Genomic DNA, 25,995 nt, shown 5'->3' on the forward strand with positions numbered 1-25,995 from the left:
TGAGAAAGTTTACTGTACCTGAATGTTGTTTTGGGCAAATCTTATCACTGCAATAATCTTTATGTACTTGTAGGCCACCAGTCTATGTGCAGGACCACTTTAAAAAATGTTCCTTCTTGAATTGTAAGTAAAGAGTGTATTGTTAAACACTGCCTTTAAAATACTAAATTCATTTAGTTCAAGTGGCTGTACTTGACCTAACTTGTGTCTGTACTCTTGCATACAGAAGTCTGACTTACGTGAGTTCCACCCACATCCAGAGCTAAGAAAGCATAAGAGAACTCTTGCCCTAAAGCTGAATGGCCGTATTAGCCTTAAAGGTTTGTCTTTGCTGATAGGTTCCACCTTATCATGAAGGCTGAAGCTCAGATTCCCAGTAATCACAGGGCTACAAGAGCCTTATCAGCCAGGCTTTCTGCAGGGTTTGTTCACACTAGTCCTTCAGCACAGTGCTATTAGGAGATGGCTTTTGGGAAAGGATTTACTCTGCACAGTCGTCATCCATCTAATCTCTCGAGTGAAAACTCATACGGGAGAAGTACTGACTGCCGCCAGAAGGAAATCAGTCCCACAAAGTCCTTGAAGGAGAGGAACGGTCATGAGCTGGGCTCTGCTTGGACCTTGGCCTGGGCTTGTTCCCAGCCAAGGGCAGACCAGACATCTGCTGACTCTGTCACTTTTACTGAGGGCTGTCCACAGCCCTGGGGAGAGACAATATTGCACTCGCTGATCAAAGTGTATTTCTAAACTTTTTTTACCCAACCTGAAAGATATAAAATAGTTTATCTCTGTCTCCTCCTCCATCTCCTCCTCCATGAAAGCCTGAATTTCTTTTAAAAATAGGCAATGTGCATGTGTGGCATTGCCAAGTACTGTGAAGGATGGGGCAAGCCTTAGAATAAAACTCACTCATTCTCACAGGGTGGCAGGACCACACTTCCTAGTGTGCTGGGAATGGCATCACAGCTGGATGGAATTTGTGACAATGCTGTGCACCCTGTTGTGGTGAAATAAAAATATGATCTCATGCTAGGGAACCCAGTTAAAAATAAAAAGAATGCAAATTGTCTTCTATTAGAGGAGTCACATTTTTAACAAATAATTTTTCAGATTATGTGTGTTTCTCTGTTTCCTGAAATGAACCTGACTTCATTTTTTATTTAAGGATAGCAAATAAAGGGATTTTTTTTCTTCATACTCCTAAACAGCCTTAAAGCCATCATCTTCTTGGTTAATACTAGGACATCAAATACTGTATCAAATGTGGTATCTTTGGCTGTGTTTGAGTCCTTGGCAAGGGCAGTTTGTTCTTTCTGCATTTATCTTAGCAAAGATTTTTTGCTGGAGAGTGGGAATATGTAATGGGAAGAGTTTACAGTAAGAAAGTATATTACTAATAATTATATTATTGTATTGTTTTATATTTGTCAGACTTAAATGAAGGGAAGACTTAATCCTAACTGAAGATGAAGATGGACAGTGTGGGTAAAATTCCATTCTGTTATGGGCATTGTGGATTTTTTACCTCTGCCATCCAAGCAAGGCTATCACTAGTTAGTTGAAGTACTTCTCACGTGCACTAGATTAACTGCCCATTCTAGAAAAAATTCTATATTCCTGTCAGAGACAGTACTGAACAAGACAGGTTTTAAAAGATTACTTTTAATAGTTTTCTAAATTTGAAATAATTTTTCCTTTAAATATTTAGATTGTGATTTGTCTTTGTGACAACCTGTAATGAAGCCCAACACTGCATTAATTTCAGAAACTAAAATATTCACGAGGTACAGAGTTCTAAAGAAAAGTCAGACCACTGCTGAAAGTAAAGCCATTAGCTGAGAGCAAGTACCCAGAGTCTGTGAAAGTGATAAATCTGCTTTAGACATCAATGGCCCCTTCTGCAGGTGCAGGAGAAATGTTTTATTCTCTTTGTATTGTGTCCCTTAGTTTGAGTCCACAGAAAACAATTAATAAAGCTGATTAGCCTTTAAGAAATGTAAATGTAGAATGGGAGTGGTATTTATTTTGCAAATAAATTCTATTGATTGGAGGCTGAGATTTTCCAATTCTTATTTCTCAGATGCACTTACGAAATAAGACAAAACATAAACTATTTCAAATTTATAACTATGGATTACTTGCTGTTGATGCAGTCTCAGTTTAGTAAATTTGTAATTTCTTAAATGGAAAAGTGTTTAATTGCTTATGTATTTTCAATTTGCTTTTAAAAAACCATATATATAAGCTTATAATTTTCATTAAACTGTAGATTATAAAAATATAGGTAAAAAGTTAGTGGTCTAAGTAAATTTGAGGATCAGTTGTCATTGTAATATTGAATATGTAATATTCAATATTAAATATGTAATATTGAATTAGGAAAATGACAAAATGTATGCTGACCTAAGTAGTTTCTTAAGTGTTTAAATGGTCCTGTCTCTAATGCAACATAAAGGCCACATTTAACTGCAGATCGGCTACTGGCTGATATACCTTAAGGTTTCTTGAGGGTGTGAATCAACTTTTCTTTTGTAAAATAACTTAAATAAACAACAAAGAAGAAAAAAATAAAATTGGCTTGTAATGTGTTCCCAAGGGCTAACATCAGTAACTTTTAAAAGGTGTTTTAAATCAGTTTTCTTGCCTTTTCAATCTCTCCTGACTGCAAGTTAAGATAAATCCTTCTGCCTTTATATGGCATAGTTGAAGAATCAAATGGAAACATCCAGTTTTTTTACAGCAGTGAAAAGGTATTGAATTAAACACAATAAAGTTTCAAGGAGAACATTTTTTGTGAACTAATGTGTGGTGTCTATTTGCATGTGGTTTAAGGTATATTTAGGAGAAGCAAATCCCTTCTGAATTGGTTCTTTTTGTCTAGTAGTGCTAAACAAAAGCTGAAGTTTTTTTGCCTTACATTATGTGATGAATTTGCATTCATTCCTTCCTAGCTGTTGTTGGATGACTTGGACATTGGGCTGTAGCTGTGACATGGAGAAAGGAGAGTCATTGGAGATGCTCTCCCATGTTCCACATCTATTTTTCTTCTCTTGTTTTAAGGGTGTGATGCAGGTACTCTCTCAGCACATCACTGAGAATATAAGATGGTAAAACACAGCCCAGCTATTCTGCCCTGATACCTTAATTACCCTACTGGTTCCTTCATTAGCAAGTCCTTGTTAGGCTGCATCTTCAGTTTCTTATGGAGTCACTTCCTTTTCAAACTACTATCCTTGCATTAGTATTATGCTACGGAATATTATCTTTACTCTCCTGGTTTCTGTTTGCAATGCTGGGGTTTGGGTTTTTTTTACAATGGTATGGGCTGATCATGTGCAGGAATCATAACTGGCTAAAACATTTTCTATTGACTTCTGTGTTCAACAGAGCCAGCACAGTAGCTCTGAACTGTTAAAGCATTTATGTTGATAGACCTCTTCTGAACAAAATTCCTCTAATTTATTGGTGTGTCAAAAATTTCTTCCATCTTCTTCTTAAGTGCTGTTGGGGAAGATAATTTTTAACTGGTTGATTTCCAAGTAGAAGCTCATTTACCATCTGCTTGGGAAAAAATAGTAAGCTGCTGGCTATAGCTTGACAGCTACAGGCAGGTCAAGGACACATGCTTATAATTTTGCTGCAGTGATTCCTAACTAATTAGCCACGAGGAGCTTTCTGAAAATGTTCTGTTAGATCATTTTCTTCTCTCCCATTTTGTTAATGAATGTAGTGCTCCCAGCTGTGAGGCTCTGAATGATGATTGCTATTATGGATTTATCCTTTCAAATTCTGCCTCTAACTTTAGGAAATTATATTCCCTGTCTTTAAGTTTGTTGCGGTAAAACTGTAAAAGGACAAGTTATTCCTCTGTGAGTGTTGGGAAATATAGTAATAAGATTTAATAAGTATTGGCTTGCAATAGCTAGCTGTATTAGAGGAGGGAAAATACTGTTCACAAGAATAATCATCTGTAGTCCATATTAGTTGACAAAAAGATATTTGTATTTTTTTTTATTAAAATGGTTTAGATCTGTTCTCACAAGATGATGCTTTACTTTACTGCTACTGTGGTTCCCAGCACATCCAGAGTAGGGCATTAGGCAGATGTGTGGGACAGAGTTTTCTTCCCATTTCCTCCTACACATACATATCGTGTGAAGACATGGAAAAACTAATCTGGGCTGTTCAGATTACTTAATGTGAGATGTACCTGATTGTACCCAACTAGGGCATCTCCTTGCATTGCTAATCACTCTTATCTTAAGAACATGCATTAGAATACAGAATGAACTGAAAAGTTGTCCTACCTGTTCAAAAATGGTATGTGTGTATACATACATGAGCTTATACATAGGCATGGCATTGTTCCTGTAGCTATTGGGTTTAGATATTAGATATGATTTCTTGTTCCTCATAAAATTTTCCGTCTGAAAAAGTATATATTATGCTTGAACTTTTATCCTATTATAGATACATTTATAGCAAAATACAGTTAGAGGATTAGACATTCAGCTGGCAACCAAAACTTCACGTAAAGCAACAATGTTTACAGTTTTACCTGTAGTTAGAAGATTCTGCCTGTTTTTTTCCCCTAACCACACAAAGTAACAAGATTAAATAGGATAACATTATTTTGGGCTTCAAATCCACTTGCTTCTCGCAGTGGAAAGCTCTAATCTGGCAGACCAGTCTAGTATGTACCAGACTTTATGATAAGCTGTTGCCCATATGTGTTGTCATTGTCCCCAGGAGACAAGCCTGGAGGGCTGCTGCTGTGTTTCAGGTATGGTACAGTGTTTCAGTGTTTTGCATTAGAAAAGTGAGCAGAGGAAAGATATTTAGTCTGTGAAATACTGTCGACATTAATCTTTTAAACAAAGGAGCTTGGCGTGGTGTTGTCAAAGGAAACTAAACCTGCTGTTTTATTTTCCCATTGGTGCCTTGCACAGAGGCTCTGGTCTGTGAATGACCGCTGACATTATGCCACAGAAACTGATACAAGAATGCTTGGTACTTTCCAATCTTGCTTCAAAGCCTGGCAACAGTGTTGTGGCTGCATTCCCCTGTTTCTGTGCTACAGTGAATTGCTTGTGTTCATTTTGAGAGAAGTTGGGATGATTATCTCTCTTCCCAGGTTTTTTTTTTTTTTCTCTCTGCTGCTGTCAACTCAGAAAAACTGTTTCTATCAAATAGCTTGTCTGCCTGCCTTCTGTGACCCAGACTCAAAGATGCATGAAATGAACCAAATAGGGAGGGAGGGATTTGGAAGGTGTAGGAGATGCCTGCCACAGAGGGATGATTTTCTGCTCTCTTAGAGTTTCAAGCTAAACATATGGTATCAAGAGAGGTGAAGCAGAGAGGTCATTTGAAAGTTAGTGGTAGTGTTACTCCCAGGATGCTTGAAGGAAGTAGTTGATGTATCTCAGTTACTTACATGAGATCTCTGTGATGATGTGGGCAGGAGAAGGGGAACTTGCCAAATGTGTGCTGAGTGACATGTGCCACATCTGACAGCTTTGCAGTTAGTGGAGTGTAAAAGTGATAGGTCTTTATGGGTGGAAAGATGTTTCTGGAAGTGTAGGATCTTCAGTGTTCTTAATTGCTTGCTAATATACTGCGTCAAATTCAGGCTGGATTTGTGCAGCCTGCAGGATTGTGCTTTTTTGTTTGTTTGTTTGTTTGCTTGTATTTTCATATCTACTGTTTTAACTTTCTCTCTCCTTTGATGGCATGTCTTTCTTAGCAGCTGCTGTGTTCTGCCGTAGAGTCAGCTGCATGCTGACGGTGGAGAATTACTTTCTGTCCATGTACAGTTTCATAAGACTGTAGTAGTGGCCCTGAAGTTCATAGTTATTTCCAAGGAATGTAAATACTTGTACCAACTGATTTCAGGACAAGTACAGAACGTGATAGACTTAATGAAATCTCTCAGTGACAGAAAGTATTCCTGCCAGCTGAGCTCAATTCAGGCTTGCTGGCACAATCTATGTCTTTATGCTAGCAGAAGAGCTGCTCTGTGTGTGGGTGATGCTGCCTTTCTACTGCCATCCCTTGCAGTTTTCCGTCATGTGGATTATCTTTAGTTTTTGCCAATGTCCACTGCTAGCATTTGCTGTCCTCAGAAGGCTTGCATTTTCTTTCCTGATATCCTGCAGAGTGTCTAAACACAAGGAAAACTCTGCAAAGACTTTGAGATGCCACTTTTAAAATGTTTTGTAAAAAAAGTGTCTAGCAACCACAGTTGCAATCAGTTTTGGAAGTACTTCATGTAGGGTTTTATCCTGTTAATTGGTGCTCCAAATATGCCATGTAGATTGAATAAACTCAAATTTGTTTGCCAGTCTTTTGAGAATCAGTACCTAATATTTCCATTGCATGGTCAACTGCTGTGGTCTGAGCTGGACAAGATAACCTCAAAATTAATGTTTGCATAATGCAAAGGTGGAATAAAGTAGTTCTTCTGTGGGGGAGAATGCCAAGTCCTACTTTAATTATTTCATATATGTTAACATACAGGTAACATTTCGTTTTTTCAGAAGGTTTAGGTTTTTCTATAGAAGAAATCTATGTATGTATCTAATAGGCTTCCTTCTAACTAATGGTGTAAGTATGTAATTTAGCTTTAGCCTACATACAAGAAATAGTATTGAAATCATTCTTGTAAACAGCATACACGTTCTGTTGTTGGCTTTGCTTCAGATGTTTCTTCATATTTGGCTAAGCTCAAGTAAAAAATTGCTGTAAAACTGGAATACACTCTGGAAGCAGATTAATCATTTGACTCAGTATTATCTTTTAGTTTGCCATGAGAAATCTTTCCAATCTATGAGATCATGGATTAGCTGGTTGGACAATTTAGAGAGGCATGTAATACATTCCCCTTTTTTGCTGCCTTCCCTTTGAAACTTATAGAATCTCAGCAAAGCAAAAATAATAAATTACTCTTTTTTCCAAGTTTTACCACAAATACCTATTGCAATGAAAAATGAGGCGTCTGAGTTGATACCTCCTTGTTTTTTCTAATTTTGGACGTTGTAGGTGGCATTTATGTCATGAGATGTAGATTAACTCCCTGCCTATTGCAGGTGGACAGGAATCTTTAAGGTCCCTTCCCACCAAAACCATTCTATGATTTACATGTTTGAGACAATGATTTAGACTTGCCTTAAAATCGGTGAAAATCAATGAACTTTGTAGAAAGTGACTCACTTCAGGTTTCTAAAACCATGTTGCATAAATTTCACTGTAAAGTCCTTATTCTTCCCATTGATGAAAAAGGTAACAATTAATTCTGTTGTGCTATTGATGGTCCCCATGTAGGTGATGTGATGTCTGTTCTGCCCATCTGTGGGCAAGGGGTGGTAGTGACTGATAAGGAGATCTAATACTTGAAGGCAATTTGTCTGGATTTGCAGTCTCCTTCATTTGCCTTTCCAAATTGCATTACAAATGTGTGCTAAAATATTCTTTGCAAATGTCCTTTGCTGTGAGGATGGGTGGTACACTGCAGAGGCAGGTCACAAATTAGGCTAACAATACCACTCTTGGTTGTGTGGACAGAATAGGTGACATCTGCAGTGACATTTTCGTTGTTGTATTGTTAGTTTATGGCATTAATTGTTTTTTTCTCTTCTGATACTGTGCCATTTCACTTATTTGGCTGTGTTGAACATGCAGCTTTGTTGCTCAACATACTGGGATGTAGTGATCTCGATGGCAAGAACATTCCACCCTCAACTTGCATAACAAACAGGTTATGCTTATTTTATGATTGAACTTTGCATTCTTCATAAAATGTAGTTTTGTTGTATTCTGTGCCTCTTTTCTAGCTTGCTTGTACATGCATGCAAATAGGAGGTAAAGTGAAATGGTACTGGACTGTAAGCAGTCTTGTCTCCAGTTACAATCTTACTGAAAGCTGTTAAAATTTTATTTTTTTCTGCATCCTTGGAAGGGAACTGCACCCAGTGAATTAAGAACCATAAAAATGAAACAAGCTGTAGGTTACAGAAAGGATGAGGGTTATGTTGCCAGGACCCTACAAGGAGATGATAGTGGAAGATACAGATGTTGTGTCCAAGAAAGGGTTTGCTGGGGCCTGTTGGCCAGTGAGGGTGTGAGGGGAAGAGTCACAGTGACAGATGGGGGAAGGGGGAAGAAGGGAGACAACTGTACATCTTAATAGTTATTAGTGGGAGTGATTTCTTACAGGATTGTAAATAAACCAGTGCCACTGATTTACCACTTGATGATTAATGTCTGGGCAAAATTACTGTTTCTACACACTTAAAAGTTAGTGAAATGGATATTTCAATGAGGACATTTTCTTTTGTAGCAAGGGTAGATCATTTCAACACCAACTGATTTTCCCCTGGGTTTCCTTTACTGCCCTGGTTTTGGGATTCGGCTATTTTTTGTTCACTGAATTCAGAGGAAAAGTATTCCTGATGGTACTGAATTTGGCAGAATGACTAAAGTTTGAATTTGGCTTGTATTGGTTAAATCAAGCTTTTGATTTGGTTGCCTATTGTCCAGTATGCTAATCCATGTTATTTCCAGCTGAGTTAAAGTGTAAAGTCATTAGAGCAGCGTGGGGCTTTTGTTTGTAGAGGAAAGGTTAAGTTCTGCAGGCAGCTCTTACTGCTGCCAGCATAGCTGCTAATCTGAGTTTGGGGACTAATTACCTATAATAGCTACAGGACAGAGTCCTGTGTTGAGTAGAAGTCTGATTAGGCCAAAGTTTGGAAAGCTTTGTCATGGGGAAAGTTTTTTAACATTTTTCAGGAACTTGAATTCTGGTTTACTTCATTCAGAAACAGATACTTTCATTACTACTATATTCAGCCTAATAATATGCTAATGCTGATATTTTAAATAAGATCTGAAAATCCTGTAACAGAATTAACTAGCATTTTAAACTATAATAGTCTGTAGCTGTTTATGGAATGTCAATATTGTTACATTGTTTCTGAGTTGTTTCTAATTCAGCTTTTGATAACCACAGATAGCTATTGGGGGTGTGAGGGATGAGGAAGCCAAAACTGATCTGATGAAAAGATTTCAAAACCATTGCATTGGAGTGGTTTGGAGATGAATAGATTTTTTAAAAAATAAATTAATTCCATTTTTTCCGAGATGCTTATGATTAAAAGTTTGTATGCATTATCGTTCTTGGATATGCTTTTAGATGTACTCAGAAAAATTGTTTTCCTTTTTTAAACACTTAACTTTGTTTTAAAATTCAAGAGGAGTTATTATTATACACAAACCATTTAACTTTTGTATTGCGCCCTTTTACAAAAGAAGGGTAAAACTCTCGTTTGGAACAGAGGAGAATTAAGAACACAAGAAATTAAAACAAATACCACCTTCTTCACAAAGAGAGCTCAGCTTTAACAGAGGAAATACAGGCTGCAGACTTGCATTGGGAATGAGGGAGAAGTCAATTATGCTTGCAGATAGTAGCATAAATATCCATTTTTGCTACAGTATTACTTATTAAGTCATGAGTTGAAAGCTATGATCCTTGATAAGATTACTTAAGATCATCCAGTAAGTTAGTACCTAACTTTTTTGTAGGTTTTGAAGCCTAGTTAAATAAAACTTCGCAATTCTCTTTAAAAACTGCACATTATTTCCTTATTTGATACTGACTTTGATGTCTTTGGTGTTGCTTTCTTATTTCTCTTAACTGAATATTGTAATAAGAGACAGTGTTTCTATGTGATGGGAATAAAAAACTCATTTAGGAAATATATTCTTATTGCTAGTTTTGAGTGGAAAGAACATGTAGTCCTCATCATGCATTTGCAGTCTTGAAGCTACTATGGGTTACTTCCAAATAATGGGTGAATTGTATCAAAGTAATTACCCTTTTAATAATTTGCAGGCTTAGAGTATAGTTGCTGAGTAATTTTGAAATTATTTGGGTTTTTATTTCAGTTAGAGGGAATGTTCTCAAAGCTGCTGGTATAAACTAGGGGTTAGCAGATTGGGTCAGTATCTGTTCTTCAGCCTGTGTATGGTAGCTTGAAAAAGTATAAACCTATCTGTTACTTATGTATTTGTAAAGTATCTCTATGAGCTATGTGAGACAGAAAACTCTGGAAGGGCGTGTAGCATATCAGAAAATGTAGCTCTCTGTGAATGCCCAGCAGTGTCAGAATGTTGTGTTGAGCAGAACAGTGAAGGGTGATGATTGATCACTGCAGTTCTGACGTGCAGATAATTGGTAGTGGAACCCAATTAACAACTGGCCCTGAAGCCAGGGCCATAACATCATAACAACTTACTTAAGTATCTATCTTTTATTTATTTATTTTTATTTCCATCTCTTCCTTTTGTTCACTCAAAAACTTTCTTCCTCATGAAGTCATCAGCTCTGAGAAAAGCATTGTTTTTACCTGCAGCCAATTGCCATCCATTATTGATAATGCATTTTTTTTTTCTGCTGTTTTGTTTAGATGACAGTGCCTCTGCTGCAAGCAGCATGGAGGTCACAGATCGCATTGCCTCTCTGGAGCAGCGTGTCCAGATGCAGGAAGATGACATCCAGCTGCTCAAATCTGCCCTTGCTGATGTGGTCCGACGCTTGAATATTACAGAGGAGCAGCAGGCCATGCAGAACAAGAAAGGACCTACCAAAGGTTTGCATTTCAGACAGATGTAAAATAGATAGTGCAGTTCAATGACTGTTTCATATGTATTAAAATAGGTCGTTAATTAGATCTTGAAATATTTAAATTCAACAAATCAAATTCTAAATAAAATACATTTGAAATTCAACCTGTTAAAAAGAACACATAGAAATCCAGATGGTTAAATCCGTGAGCCTTCTACAGTTTACATGAACCAGCAAAGCATTTGCATTTTCTTAATGCTTAATCCACAAGCTACATTTAACCATTGCTACCACTTCCTTACTTCTGATCAAGGTATTTTATAAACTCTTTAGGGAAGGCATTGTCTTCTGTGGGTGAAACTCCTAATAGGTTGGGGGATTTTTATCCTAAAAAATGAATTAAACTTATATAAATTGTAATTAAAATTTAATTTAAAATGTCTCAAGTGTGTATGGATCATACAGACATAAGACAGAGCTCTAAGCTAGCACAGAGTTGACATGACTAAGGAGATGGTACAATACAGCTGCTCAACTATAAAAGAAAGGCAGAGCTGTGGATGTTACCTGACCATATTCCAGAGCAGCAGAGCCAGAGCCAGTGAGGTACAAGGTGTGACAGATGTCACTGCTTGGCAGAATTCTGTGCTGTGCCCATGTGCCACAATGTGCTCTCCTGTAGCTCCTGCTCTGCAGGAATGAGTTTTTCTGTGCACAATTCAGAAAAGCTGGACCTGAACATCCAGCACTTCACAGGAGTAAAGGTTTATTAGAACCCAAGCAATGTGATTTACTGTAGTGTGTGAGGCTGCAGAGGCCTGGGAGGCTGCCTGTGTGCAGCTCAGAGAAACACACAAGGTATTTTAGGGTGGTCTTAGGAGTAAGAGTGGTGGCAACCTAGATGTGGAAAGAAAGTACTGACTTCACAGGCTCTCTGTTGTCTAACTTAAGAAGTTGTTTCTTTTGGGTTCCTGGTATGTATTAATATTAATTAAAACCTTACTTTGCATGATAATTATGTTATGTATTTATGGATTCATAATATTGTCTGTTTAAAGTTAGGACTTCCTTTAATTTTGGTTATATATTTGTAACCCTGCAACAAATACTTAGTTCTAGTAATTGATTTAACAGAACTACAGATTGGTAGGAACTACTTAATTTGCTGAACTGAGATGTCATGTTTATGACAAAGTTTTGTGTCAGGAGATGAGGAAAGCTGAAAGGGACAGAATTGCAGAGGCAAATAATGAGTTATTTGTGTGTCATGCTAGCTGTCAGATGGAATAGGCACTAAATATCTGAAATCTTGTCTTCATGTTCTCTTCCCTTTCTGTTGTAATCTCCTTATTTTGTCTTTGTTTTATTGAGAAAAAATTTAAAATATCAGATAAGTTAAATGTTACTAAAGATAGCCTCCACTGTGATAAAATGTTCCATCAAATCTGGTTTAACAAGGGATTAAGAGGCTTCATGTTGCCTGTAAAATAGATATTATCTGATTCATGGAGGAAATAAAGCCTAGTAATTATTACTGAGTTTTAACCAAATCTGTTCTTCATGCCTGCTGGCTTTACTTAGCAAAATATAAACCAGATTGTCATGGATTCTATGAGCAGAGTTGAACTCTAAATCAGGAGAAGTTTTCTTGGTCATGGCAGACCATTAGAGCCATAGTTCAATGTACATTGAAGAAAAGCTGCTGTAAGCCTATCCCCCTGTCTTTTATGGCTGGTTTTGTAGGGGTTTGTTTGCTTGTTTGTTTGTTGGATTTGTGTGTGTGTGGTTTTGAGGTTTTTTTAATGTATGTATTGCATGCCTGGTTCTTAGTGTGTGTATGAAATTACAGTGTTAGAACTTTTACTGTAATGATGCAAATAGAGAACTACAAATGTCAATTGCTCTTCCATTGCAAATTACCAGAATGAGTCCTGGTATTTGCCAACAAAACTCACCTAATTTCTGGAGAAGATCAGTACTGTGACTGTTTATGTAAAGAATTTTCACTTTGCTGTGCATCAGCTGTATCATTTAGTGTATGGTCAACCTTATTAAACATGAATTATAAACATGAAAGAGAGTCTGAAGTATTCAGACCACTTGGGGTTTTTTTTCAGCTGTTTTGTCAAATATTATCTATTTCACATAATCACCTATTATTCCTTTGTGGGCACAACTACTTTATAAAAAATTGTATGCAATTACTTAGCATAAGACTAATTTTAGTTTGGAGTAGCATTATGAAGGCTTCTGATGGATACTCTTAGGAGAGGGCCTTTGTTAAACATGGGAGGAGCTGGAGTGGTGGCTGCTCATACCCCTCGGGCTGCATGGACTGAACTTGTGTTTATTCTCCCTATATTGTTTAATGACTAATTCCACATTTGAAATTTTAAAAAGTGGAATTTGATCCCACAGAATGTCACAGAAATTGTGTCCATGCAAACTGGGGCTTGAAGCATATTGTATGCTGCTGTTATCATTTGATCATAGATGAAGTGGATCAGGATTAGGTGTGTGCGTGTTGGGGGAGGCCTGTGCCTTTTGAAAAACAGGATCCCCCCAGTACTGTATAAAGTCTGGAACAAGAATCTTCATGGGATAAATGCCTCCATTTTTTTCTGAGTACTTCAGATTTAAAATTAATTTAAAGATTTCAAGTTTCAGACTTTCAAATCTATAATGGAAAAATCTTGAGCTTGTTTTCAGTCTTTGTGTTCTTGAGCTAAGCAGCTTAAAAGCAGCATACATCATGGAAAGGGAGCAGCTTATCTTGTCCATTTGTAGAGCTCCTTCCCTAATGGTTTAGTTGTTGTTTAGTTTTTGTTTAGTTGTTTGGGTTTTTTTTCCTTTTCCTTATTTAATTCTACTACTTGGTGGAGTTTCAGTATGGCTTCCTGCCTTTGTTTTACTTGTGTTTGTTGTTCTTTCCTTTTGCAATTATTGGTTTGTTTGTAAACTTAACAGCCCTATTAATCCATAGATCAGAGTATGATTAAAAAAGCTGCTGCTGAGGCTGATAAACTTGTCAGTCCTGCTACCACAGGTAAGACCTTGAAGCACCAGAACTTCCAAAATAAACATTACTGACAAAGCAGTAATAGTGTGTTACTGACTTCTAACAGCAATGATATGTTTGGGATTGTGTGACTGTGATGCCAGTTACCACTGGTGTGAACTAGCTGTTGTAAGTAAAACCAAATAGCTCCTGCGTAAACAGTGGATTTATTGAATAATGCACAGTTTTTCTCTATATTGTGCAAGAGTTTCATGGTGTTGCTTTCTACACTAGCCGACCATTTAAATCTCTATTTCCAGAAGTGTGGGTTGTGGATTGGTGGTGGATCTGAAGCAAAACTTCTGTTAAAGTTTCCTGGCTGCTGCTAGTTTCAATTTCGTAAGGTTAGGAGAGTAAATAGACTCCAGCTAGTTCACTCCAGCTACTCTTTAGCAGGCATTCTTTTAAAATAACTACAATTAAGGAAAATATTTTAATAATTTATTTTTTTAACTTCAATTGCTGTTCTAATTTGTCTTCTCAAAGTTCCTTAAAGTTTTGTGAGCTACAGAAAGCTTGCAGGAAGACAGGTCCACAGCTTCTCAACTGTAGCTACCTGTGATTCTGTGGAATGCAACAGAATCAGTTTTATACATATGGATTAACTGCAGCAGTGCAGCAATTAGGAAACAAGCAGCACAAAACTGTAAGAAGAATTTAATATACAAAAATATTAATAAAGGATAAGCAAATATAATTCTATCTGAATTAATTAATAAAAAAATAGAGTTTACTTGGAAGCCAAGTAAACTTCAGATGTGTTGTATAAGCTCTAAGGACAGCATTAGTCAGTTAAAGCAGATCATGGAAGGCAGAGCTGGAAGGCACCCTCAGTGAGCATAGAGAAAATTTTCTTTTTATCTTCTTTGTTGACTTTCTTTCCTGTCATCCTTCACTCTTCTAAGCCAAATAAGCCTCGTTCCTTCAGTATTTTCTTGATAGGTTGTTTTCTAAATTTCTCTCCTCTGAACAAATAAATGACAAATACATAATAAGTAAGTGTGTATTCTAACGAAGTTTCAAGACGAAGTTTGTCTTGCAAGTTGCATTCTCTAGTAGACCATATGCACTGACAATCTTCTCAAGGCACAGTTTTTCACATCTGTCTTTTTGTTCAGTATATGAAAACTTAGGGTGAACAAGGCAATAAATGATTGCCGTCAGTGCTACAATAAGATGTTGTTATAATATGACCTATAATTGTATACTATTTGTACTGTTTCAGTTTAGTCTTTTATTTCTTTTATCCTTGGCAGTCTTTTTTGAAGAACATTTCATAGGTATCTTCCCTGCCATCTTCTCCAAGTTCAATGAAATTTTATGTTCCTGAAGTGACTTATTACTGCTGCCTTCTCTCAGGTGTTGTTTCTCTGAACCCAGAGGCTTTTAGCATCATTACAATGGCTTGTAATACAAAGTCCTGTCAAATTTCAAGTGATTCAAGCTTTTTTTTTTCTGATGTAGAGAGAGCACTAGTCATGTTTGTGTCTGTTTCAAGGCTATGATCCACAGCAGTATTCATGTTGGTACTCATTGCTTGCAGTTTTAAACCCTGTTTTTGCAACTAACTTCTAACTACTGGAATTGGACTTTTCTGTTATTCTAATGTTAATTACAGCTGTGACACCAGATCCTTTTTTTGAGCCAACATTTGATCAGAAGAATGTAGGTAGATAATACCAGCTTATTACCTTCACTCTTCTGCTGATTTCAGTAGCTTTTTCTGAATAGAAGGGTACAAATCCTTTCTGTCAAACACAAGCCCACATTCCTTGAAAAAAGACCTTTTGGGGGGAGTAGAAATTTCTTAATAGATAATTTGCTTGTGGAAAACCTCTGAGAAGATGGAGGAATTAAGAGCAGGAGTTTCTGGGATGACAACTTGCATTCATTTCTAGCACTCCTCTGATGCTATACAGGTGGGCAGGAGACTGATGCTCTTTTGACAGAGCAGGATTGGTTTTGAGTACAGCTACTTCTGTGCTTACCACTAAGCTCCTTAATCTAGGACAGAGTTTTTACTTGATAGGACTATTATTGTTATGAATAATAATAATTTTTTAAAAATTCTCAATGTTAAAACCCTCATCTATGCTGAATTTGGCCATAGTGACACAAAAATGGCATAATACATGGAAAATTTAAAATATTCTAGTGTTGTTTGCTGAAGAAAAAACACAGAAAAGTAAATGAAGGCAGTAATTTCATCTTGTATTTGTTTTACAGCAAGACCACTGGTACAAACCCTGCCTTTAAGGACTACAGTTAACAATGGAACTGTATTACCAAAGAAACCAAGTGGCTCTTTACCTTCTCCATCAGGAACCAGAAAGGAGACTGTATCACCAGCAGCAAAAAGGTAGGCATCTATGAGAAACCTTATAACCATGGAATTGAAAACATGGTATAGCTCCTGTTTTAACCTTCTAGATACCTAGTTTTTCTTACTTGCAAAGCAGCTGTCTAAATATTTAGTTCGGAAAGAAAAGGAGATGGATTTCATTCTAAGAGGCTTTAAATTTATTCATTCTAATTAGAATTAAGGTTATTACCATGAGTATTGAAAGAATGTACAATGCTTGGTCTTACTGGTTTGTGTACATTTCTTGCTTTTAAGAATTTAGCATAGAGAGAATAAAGCATTTCTACTGTGCTGTTGCCCAACATGATGTGAAAATTGGTGCAAGAATTCTTTGAGTAGCTAGTAGAATACATGTAGTCTGCAGAGAAACAGTGTTATCATTGCAAATCAGTATGTTATCTTTGGTGGTTTTCTCTGACTGACAAAATTATCATATAAACTGCATGCACAGGGTTAGCAGCATCTCAGGGAGGAGGAAAATTCTATGCCTAGCACATATTTATGCAAATGAAAACATCCATCTTTAGATATCATTAGCATGTATTAAGCCCTTTTAAAAATTACTGCTCTGTCCCAATTTGCTTTGTGTGTAGCTGTTTTTAAATATACTAAATGTTTTATACATCTGGGTCATAAGGAATGGAATGGATTGGGTGAAGCAAGTCAAGTTATATGTGGCAGTTTTTGTGGTGCTAATCTGCTGCATTGTATGTGTTTACAAGATAATAGTGTGGGCTTTGGGGGTTAGGTTGGGGGATTTTTATTGTATATTTCTTTTGTGTGTCTCCTCATCTTTTTCTACTGATGGTGCTGTCAGCTCTGAGGGGGGGTAAGTTGTGGAGATGACAGCATTAACCTGCTACGATCTGAGATCTCTCAAAAAGAACTTTTCCTCAGAGGGGAGATGGTGGCTAAGGATATGCCAGTTTTTGTTTCTGTTTTGAAGGGGACTGACTTTCAAGAAACTCCAGGTTCTGTTATTGTAGAGTAGAGAGAAGTTACATTGTGCACAATTAAAACTGGAAAATACCATATTTGTTTATGTTACAAAAATGAACTCCTGTGAGCTCTTATGAGCTGCAGCTTGCTGTAGGCTTTGGCAGGCTGGTCTGAATCAGCCCTTAAGAGAAGGAAATCAAATACTGTCCAAACTGTTCCATTATTAGATTTGTAAAAGTTTGAAAATGGGTGAAAGAACTTTCCTTTTAGAAAAGGAGATATACTAGTGTTTAAAAAGGAGTACTGTTTAGTACGTGCTGAATTTTAAACCACATTTGTTCTTCACAAATTATTTTTTCTTAATAATTGTCACAATTTCATTCTTCCTAATTAAGTTTCAACTAGTAGTTATAAAACATATGAGAAATGGGAGACTTCACCTGTGTACAGAGAGTATGATTCCTGAGTCTCTGTGCTCTGTCCCTAGGGTTCAGCGCAGGACTTTCTGCCCCAGAGTAGGGTGGATGAAGTGCAGCTCAGGGTCATACTCATGCTTTCTCTATTCTTGGCGGCCTTTAGGTAGTTCAGGTGTTTCATCTGGTATTGCGTGCAGCCTGTAGGCATTATCCTAGCTTAGGATCCCTGTAGATAAGTGGCAGCCTGTATCCCTTCCATCTGACCCATGTGCAGCCTGGATACCCAGAATGCCACTGAGAAAGTCCTTAGAGAGCATCATTAGGGACTATTTTTAGACTGCCTTGATTCCTGTGTGAGAAATTCTTCCACAGGTCAGGTATTTAGTGTCCTTTTATTATGCTTTGTCCCTTCACATTGCTGAAGACATTAGGCTGAAGATGCTTTAAATATACAACATGAAAATATGTATTCAGTTTTGGAAAAGAAAAAAATATATGAACAGTTTTGCTGAAATAGGTGAGCACTTATTAAGAGTGCTTAGGAGGGTGGGATTGTTTCCTGTCCTGAAAAAAGCTGTAAATTCAGGTGCTGTACAATTATTGCTCCCTTCAAATGCTCTAAAATGCTGTATTGGTGTCTTTAAAGTGAAAATGTCCTTTATTGTTACCTTTATTAAACTATATTAAAGCATATTTCTGTGCCTTGCCTATAAATGTACTTCAAGAGGAATAAAGTGGAGTGGTAAGAACCTCATTGGTTAATTACTGTACAAAACATTTTTTTGGTAAATTATTCTGTAATCATTTAATGGAGAACCTTGAAATAACTGGTCGGATTTCAGGATTTTATAGTAAATGGTGTTCTACATATTCAGTATTCAAAGGTGATACAGTAAGTGCTCCAAGTATCTTTCTTGTATACAGTCAAGTAGAATAATTCATTATGTATCCTTAAGATGAATTCAATCACACTTTGTATTTATACTGGACCCTTTTACCTTCAGGAAATGCATGTGTTTTATGCATAAAACAGTAGTGGAAATACATCAGCAAAATCAAATAGCTTCCTTTTTCAAGGGGTAGGACTTGTTTATTTGTGTTGGAAGCTTCTCTCAGTGTTGCACAGTTTACAGATGGTGGGAAATTTCAAGATTTTTTTTAGTTCTGATTTCTGCTAAGACATGCTCTGTTCTTATGAACTGCTTCCAGAACTGTGGCTAATTTGTAGTGCAGGTATTCTGTAGTCCAAAATATGGTCATGTGACACAGCAGCTGTAAATAGTATTGTTTATAGATGTTTTTAAAATTAATTTTTACATGAATGCTTTTAATAGTTTTTCCATACAACACAGGTGCACAATTGAAAAGGTGGAGTTTGAAAGATGAAAGTTAAAAACAACAGTAGAAAGGGGAAAAAAATCCTTTTTGCTGAGTCATCTTGTAAACTTTTGACCTGCTGTTGAGACTGAGAAATATCTGCTAGTAAATAAATAGTAAAAAATAGCTTCTTCCATTTTTTTATTACCTGTGACCATATGTCCAAGAGAAAGTGCAGGTGAATTGAGTCCTTCCCAAATGTTTTGCTGCCTTATGAAAAGAGGGTTTACAATCAAATACTTTCTGATTCCTCTCTTCTCCTATACTTAGCACTGTTTAGGTTAAGACTGTATGATGTCCAATTGAAATGACATCACTCTGTCCCTTGAAACAGTTTGTGTATTATTTATGTAAATATATGCAAATAGTCTGCATGGGGACTAAGTGTACATCCATACATTCTCCTGCTTAGAGATAGAAGTATTTACTGGTATGTCTGCAGACACAATCTCATTTCATACAATAGCTGTATTAAATGTGTTGGTTAACTCATTTGAACCCACAGGTTGGTATATGGCTTATCTGCCTTGCTGGATTACCAAGGAGATGTGGTTCAGAGTTCACTGCATTTTCTGATTTCCCATTTAATATGTGAAATGGAAATGACTTCTTCTGTCAGGAATCTAAAATTGGAGGTAATAAAAAATGCTTGAGGCTGAAAGGATGGAACTAGCAGGCTTTTATTTGAATTCTGCCATATATTCTCTCAGTGACCTTATGCAAATCATTTAACCTCTATGCATATTGCTTTTCCTTGTATAAAACATGTATCTCTGGATATCAGTAGGTTCTTATAGGACCTAATGTGATAATTAGATCCAGATCTTGCAAAGCATTGAGTAACCTCAACTGACTCTGACTTCAATTAGAATTGAGGGCACCAAACCCTGCTTCAGCATTCAGATCTCACAGTCAATACCCAATTGTCCAGGTTAAGGAAGGACTGAAATAACTTGAATAGAGCAAAAGCCCAAATCCAAAACATGGATCAACTAGATTATAAAAGTATATGGTGGTAATGCAGTGCAAGACAGAAAGCCTGGTGATGACGGTGGTACTGGGACCAAAAATTGTGGTCAAGCACCAAGAGGAGCTGCTGCACTCAGGCTCTGGGAACCATGTGAACACAGCTCTGGGTGGCAGCCAGCTAACAGAGAGCTGGAGTGATTCTGAGATGGGCTGAACAATCACCTGACACAGATGGACAATAAAGAATTGCCTGGCTTTGAAAAGTGTTTCCGTGTCATCTTCACAAGAAACATTTTGTCAGAGGATCTGATTTGAATTTTAGTATATTTTCTAATTCTGTGATTTAGAAGTGTATGAGCTATTTTGAGTAACAGCTTTTTGAATGCTGCCATAGTTTTATTCTAAACATTGTGCTTAGAATAATTATTTGAAGTTTTCATCCAAATAAGATAAGTTTAGTGTATCATGACCAGAACTTTCCCTTCCTCTTGCACTCTTTCTTTAGCATTTAGTGTGGCTTGAAATTTGCTGCTTAACACTAAATTTGTCTTTGGAATATGGCCAGTGCGTAGTAGTGATGTTTTGTGTTCCCTATTAAAATCTAAGGTTTTGTGACTCATCTAGGATAGCTTTGTTTCCAAGAGTTGAGGCGGGAAAAGGGGGGAAAAAAAAAGTATGGGAGGAGAATGCAGACAGTACCTTTCCCAGTAGGGATGCTGGTGCAGGCTGCAGGCTTGCACATACTTTGCCTTTCAAAAGGAGACAATCAGTCATTCTTTCTCCCCCAGCAGATTGCAAAGTATTACAATGGTGCAAAACTCTGACAATGGAGATCAAAAGGAAGAAGCAGGAACAAAGAAAACATAAAGAGCTTTGTTTGCAGGGAGAATAAAATACTTTAATATGATAAATTCCTGTTCTTCTAAACTCTAAACACATGGCCCCTAGGAAATTGTTCAGTCGCCTGGAATTAATGTTGCGGGGCAGCGAGGGTTTGTAACTGGCACACACAAACTCTGAATCAAACCTTCAATTAGATGCTCTGTGTAACTCATCTCTCAAAGAAAATGGTTTAAAATATTTAGAATATAAATTAAAAAAGAAATCCCTCTCCACTGAACTTCGGGTGGCAAAACTATTATGCCACTTCACAATATCTCTAACAATTCAAGTTATTAGTGCATTTTGCTCAGAGGCGTAATGAAATTAAAGTCATATGTTATTCCTGAGTTCATTCTAATTGATTTAAATGAGGGTCAGAATGAGTGCTAGGCAAAATATTAATGCCATCAGTTGCTGTCTTAAGAGCATTGTGCACTGGTTTTTAATTTATTTTATTTAAAAGCTTTTATATTTTTCCAAGTAATTTTAGTAATAAGGTATATATCTTTTTAATTTTGGCCAGATTTGTTCACCACAATTCAGTAATGCAACTGCCTGAAACATTCATGCTATGCAATGGTATATGTATGTATATATGAGGATTTATTTTCTTGTCTTTGTTGTTGCTTTTTTAATAGTCTTTGTCTTTTAGCTGCGTCATCTGTCGTGTTCCTTCAGAGCCTCTTTGATTTTTTTTTTTTTTTTTATTTTATTTTTGAGTCTCTTTACAAATGGTCAGTCTATCGGGGCACTGCTAAGATTTTGTCATTCAAAGATACATTGGTGTTCTTAAATGTATGGTTTGAAATGATCAAACATCTAACTGAGTCAATAAGCACTTTGTTGTTTATTCTTGCACGTGACTTCATATCTTGAAAGCATGCAATTTTGTCTTTTAATGTAAGTCTTGTAAATGTCTTGTTACCACATTCTATTGTTGCATTCACTTTTTATTCTGCTTTGTTTATGCACCTCTCAATCTGGATTAAGCAGGTCTGTGAATCTTCTCAATGCATGCAAACTGAAAAAGCCTGCTCTAAGGTGAGGGATCCTTAATAGCTTTGTAGTGTTGAAGTTCAGTTGTTTTTCCTTTCCATTTCAATTCAACACATAGAAAGTGGCTGTTTTAGTAAAAGCATTAACATGGTAGAATTGTAATTATTATTGCCATTTTGAACATTTCCAGAAATACATGTCTAAAACTTTCTTATCATTGATAAATGCATCACACAACTTAGATAATAATAATGTCAGTGATGGTATCTGCATTATTTCATACTAACATAATTTTTATTATGGGGGTATTAGACCACATTGCTATCTCAAACAAGTTAAAAATCGTGCAACTAAATGTTATCTTCTTAAATAATTGCAAATGCTCTCCTTTCATATTACTAATGTTGAAGTCAAATTCTGGGATCCGGTTATACTCTTACAAACCTGTAAGTTAAATGAGTATTTTCTGTCTTTTTAAATTCCTCCTCAGGTGACAGTGTATCTCTGCTGTAGCTGTGGATATAAACACTGGTATTTAACAGTCTACCTAACAAAATGTATATAATGCCAAAACTTGGTTAATATAATGGAGTTATAATCCTTGTTTCCAACCACCAGCTAATACTTCTCATTGGGCTTCTGTTGTTGTTGAAAGTTTAAAATAAAATTTGTCAGAAGATAGCATTACTAATTAGCTTAAGCAGTGATGGACATAAATCATTACAGTTTAAAAGAATTTTACACCTGTGGTTAAAGTAGTTTTTATACTGATCTAAGACTTCATTATTCAGAAAGAAGATAGAATTCAACTTCTAAATTTTAGTCACACCCTTTCATTTCTTATCTTCTACTTCATCTTTTGAATGTTGACAGCTATAAAAATAAAACCCCAGAAAACATTAAAATTAGTTCCAAATTGTTTCTGTAACTTGATTTTTTGTAAAGATTAGTATACTTTGACAATGTCCTTAATTTAATTTTGGTGTAGGCTGATGTTGACGCCTCTTATCCTTAAAGAAGAAAATATGTGTCAACATAAGCCTACACTGAAATTTTCCTAACCAGGAAAGAATGTCAAAATAAAGATTTGACCCTGACAAATCACACAGGATGTTTCTGTAATTAATGTATATAATAGAACATTTTCAGAATCAAAGTTTTATTTTTTAACTGGAGTAATATTAAATTGAATGATGTTATGAGGTGTAGGGAGAATAGTTAAATATTAACAGTAAATAATTTAATTTACTAGAGAAGGTTTTTCATGCAATTGACATTGAGATGACTTGGATAATGTTAGTCTAGTGCAGGAAGTACACTTCTGAAATGAAGACAGAACTAAATTCTTGTTGCTGCTTTTTCTCTTCCGCTATGAATGTATTTTGTTCTGTCTATGTGTAATTTTGTATTCTGCTTGCTCTCCTACATTGCTTTCTCCACAGAAACACTATTTTTTTAATTTCAGCTTAATCATTTGAAGCTTGTTTTTATTACAAGAATGCAGCATTGAACATCTGTCCTACCATCGCATGTACCAGAAGGTTTTTTTGTCAAGCTGCCCGAGATGCACCTTAACATGCAGATCCACCCCTGGATGGGCACTGCCTTCTTTTCAGAAGGGCAATTTCTTTCCAGAAAGACTCTGGTTCAGGTGTTCCCATTGTTTCTGTAGCTGAGTCTGAGTTGAGGTGTTGAAACATTACCCTCCTTGCTGGTAAAAAGATATGGGGGAGCAGAAATAAGTTAGGGGTTTTTTAAAGCAGGTGGTGTACAGTTGCTAAGCTAAGCATTTTTTCACCAGACAGAAAAGTCTATCTTGGTTCCTCTAGTTATGGAGAGCAACTTACACCGTACATGACAGGGCCAGAGGAGCTGACTGAGATGACGGGGTAGGAATAGCTCTTAGGGACTGCTGGGGGGGTTTGGCATAGTCCTCAAGAATGAGATGAGTATTCTGGTAAGCAGAGCATCTCTGGGGGTGCATGGAGGCTAAGGGGGAGGTGGCTAAGGGGGATGATAAAAGGTGTGACTAGGATGAGACTGGCCTTAAAGGAGCAAGTACTGAAATTTTCACACTGGGATGGAAGTTGTGGGTGGGATTTGGGTGGAGAGATGTGAGCTGGAAAGCAATCATTGGTGTCCCTGGTTTCTGGGGTGAGAGAGCTGCTGAAGGTGGTTGTTTAGTATGGGGATTTTTTTAACTTAAAGGGGATATTTTCATTGTGTTTTCTGCAGGGCAGAAAATAGTACAGGAAGTACAGGACTGAAATGGGGGGAAATGAGACCCTGACACTGAGTCCTGTTATTCAGCTGCTGCCATGCGGGTGATTCCTGCCTCAGTCTGGGTGCTGCTGCCTGAGTCTCTGTGCTGCCAAGGGCCTGCAGCAATGCGTAAAGCATTACCTGCTTTGGGACCTCACCCTTAGCTGCTCCCTCTCTTGTTAGGAAGCACTCCTTTAGGGACAAGTGCTTTGGTCAATAATTTGTCTCTATAAGGTGTGAGTTCTGAATGAGCTTCTCGTAATTTGCTAAGTAGCACTGCTTGTGTTTTGGCTCCTATTTTTCCATCACGGAGAGCTGGATGTCTAAGGGGTGCCATAATGGCACACAGGAGCTCCCTTGATAGCTATCTTGGCAGGAAGGATGGTTGAAGAGTAAGAGGGTAGGGTGAGCTTTAAGCCTTTGAGAAACCTCCTGTCAGGACATGTGGGGAATCTAATCTATTCATACATGTAACTAGGAAGCATACATTTTTGTTAACAATGAAAAATTGCAGGCTAGCTCACCATTAATTGCAGTTTGGAGTATGTTAAAACTAGCTTTGAACCACAGAGTAATTGATATTGGATAAGGACCCAAAGTTAGCTTGCTTGTGTTCAAATTTTAACATACTTTTGGCATTCTCTGTAGTCTGGCTGGAAATGTCAGACAATATGCTTTTTCTTTAAATCTTTCACTTCTTCATAAGAGAATCCAAAAGTTCAGAAGTATGGAGTGGTAGTCAGAGATTTGAAATGTGACCCGGGAAAGTGATTGCACCTACTCTGTGGAATTGGTTTAGCCCATCTTCTGTTTTATGATTAAGGAAAAAGCAATATGTCTCTTTTGCACCAGACACTCAGCAAAGCTCTTACATAGGCTCTTTAACAAATCAAGTTAAGATTTTTTTTAAAAATCATAGTTACTTTTTTAGGGTCAGTGTTCTACTTGATACATTTCTCATAAGTATTTATTGTAGAATATATATTTTTACAAGTGCCACTGTGAAACTTGCTCCTTGTTTTATTAGCACCATTAAGAGAACCAGTTCAGCTGAGCGTGTGTCCCCAGGAGGTCGGAGGGAAAGCTATGGAGATTCCAAAGGGAGTCGCAACCGCACTGGTTCCACCAGCAGTTCATCTAGTGGTAAAAAGAACAGTGAAAGGTAATGTCATCTAAGTATCTATCCCCTTTCTCTGCCTCCTGCTCTAATAATGAAATTAGTTTCTTTAGTGAACTTAGTTTATCTTGTTTAAAATATTGGAAGCTTTTTTTTTCACAAAGCTCCAATTCTTGGACCAAAGTATATACTAAAACATTTGAAATAAAACAGGTGTTCATATTTAGATAAAATTTATTTGCCTTATTTCCAAACTATAAACAGTGTGAGAACTTAAGAGTTTCCCAAGAAAGTTCATAATTATTAAACATGCCTTTTCTAATATCTTAGTGGTTTCCCTTGGTCTTTATATTCCTGACAAGTGCTTCTTTGAGTTTCTGGTTGTGGTGCATTGACCCCAGCTGGCATCTAAGTATCCCACAGCCATTCACTTCCTGTCTTCCAGTGGGATGAGGAGGAGAAAATAGGAAGAGCAAAAGTGAGAAAACTCATAAATCAAGATAAAGGTAGTTCAAGAAGTGAAGGAAAGAGGAAGAAAAACCAAAACAATTGCTGAGAAGCATTCGGTCACCACATCCCACGTGTAGATTGATGTCCAGCAAGTCTCTGAACTATGAATGCCTTGATCTGACAGCCAGATTAAATATAAACGGAGAGGTTTACATGCAAGTGCTGTTCAATGAAGCAGAATGAAGTGATGCCTATCTCTGTGTATCTTTGATCATGCTTCTCTGTATTGCTGACAGCACAGAGAAAAGAGGATATCTTGTCCAAGGGTTTCAGACTTAGGATAGCCTTGAACAAATAGCTGTTTCATTGAGGTTCATCAATATTGTCAATATAGGTCAAGCAGTTCTTTCCTGTATTTCCTAGTCAGAATTTAGTTTTGGCTATTTCATTTGACCTGTTCTATTGCAGTTTCCTTTGCTAGAAATGGTGTTGATAGTACTGTTTCACTGATTATGTGAGCATAAAAACACATTGTTAATGAAGCTC

General features: G+C 36.9%; 1 protein-coding gene across 7 annotated transcripts in view; it reads left to right on the plus strand.

Annotated features, from left to right (window-relative positions):
- Window positions 1–25,995, plus strand: part of EML1 (EMAP like 1) — a 120,499-nt gene that overhangs the window by 59,317 nt on the left and 35,187 nt on the right. For 3 of the 7 annotated variants that reach the window (XM_041476229.1, XM_041476227.1, XM_041476228.1), the window contains exons 2-5: window positions 10,464–10,646; window positions 13,605–13,667; window positions 15,906–16,038; window positions 24,910–25,044. In XM_041476229.1, coding sequence (XP_041332163.1) covers window positions 10,464–10,646; window positions 13,605–13,667; window positions 15,906–16,038; window positions 24,910–25,044 — 514 coding nt within the window. The remainder of the gene's footprint in view (window positions 1–10,463; window positions 10,647–13,604; window positions 13,668–15,905; window positions 16,039–24,909; window positions 25,045–25,995) is intronic. The other 4 variants (XM_041476230.1, XM_041476231.1, XM_041476232.1 and 1 more) reach the window with 2 other exon arrangements.

The sequence above is a fragment of the Pyrgilauda ruficollis genome, unplaced genomic scaffold (assembly GCF_017590135.1).
Source record: "Pyrgilauda ruficollis isolate IOZ18807 unplaced genomic scaffold, ASM1759013v1 scaffold38, whole genome shotgun sequence".
Taxonomy (NCBI): domain Eukaryota; kingdom Metazoa; phylum Chordata; class Aves; order Passeriformes; family Passeridae; genus Pyrgilauda; species Pyrgilauda ruficollis.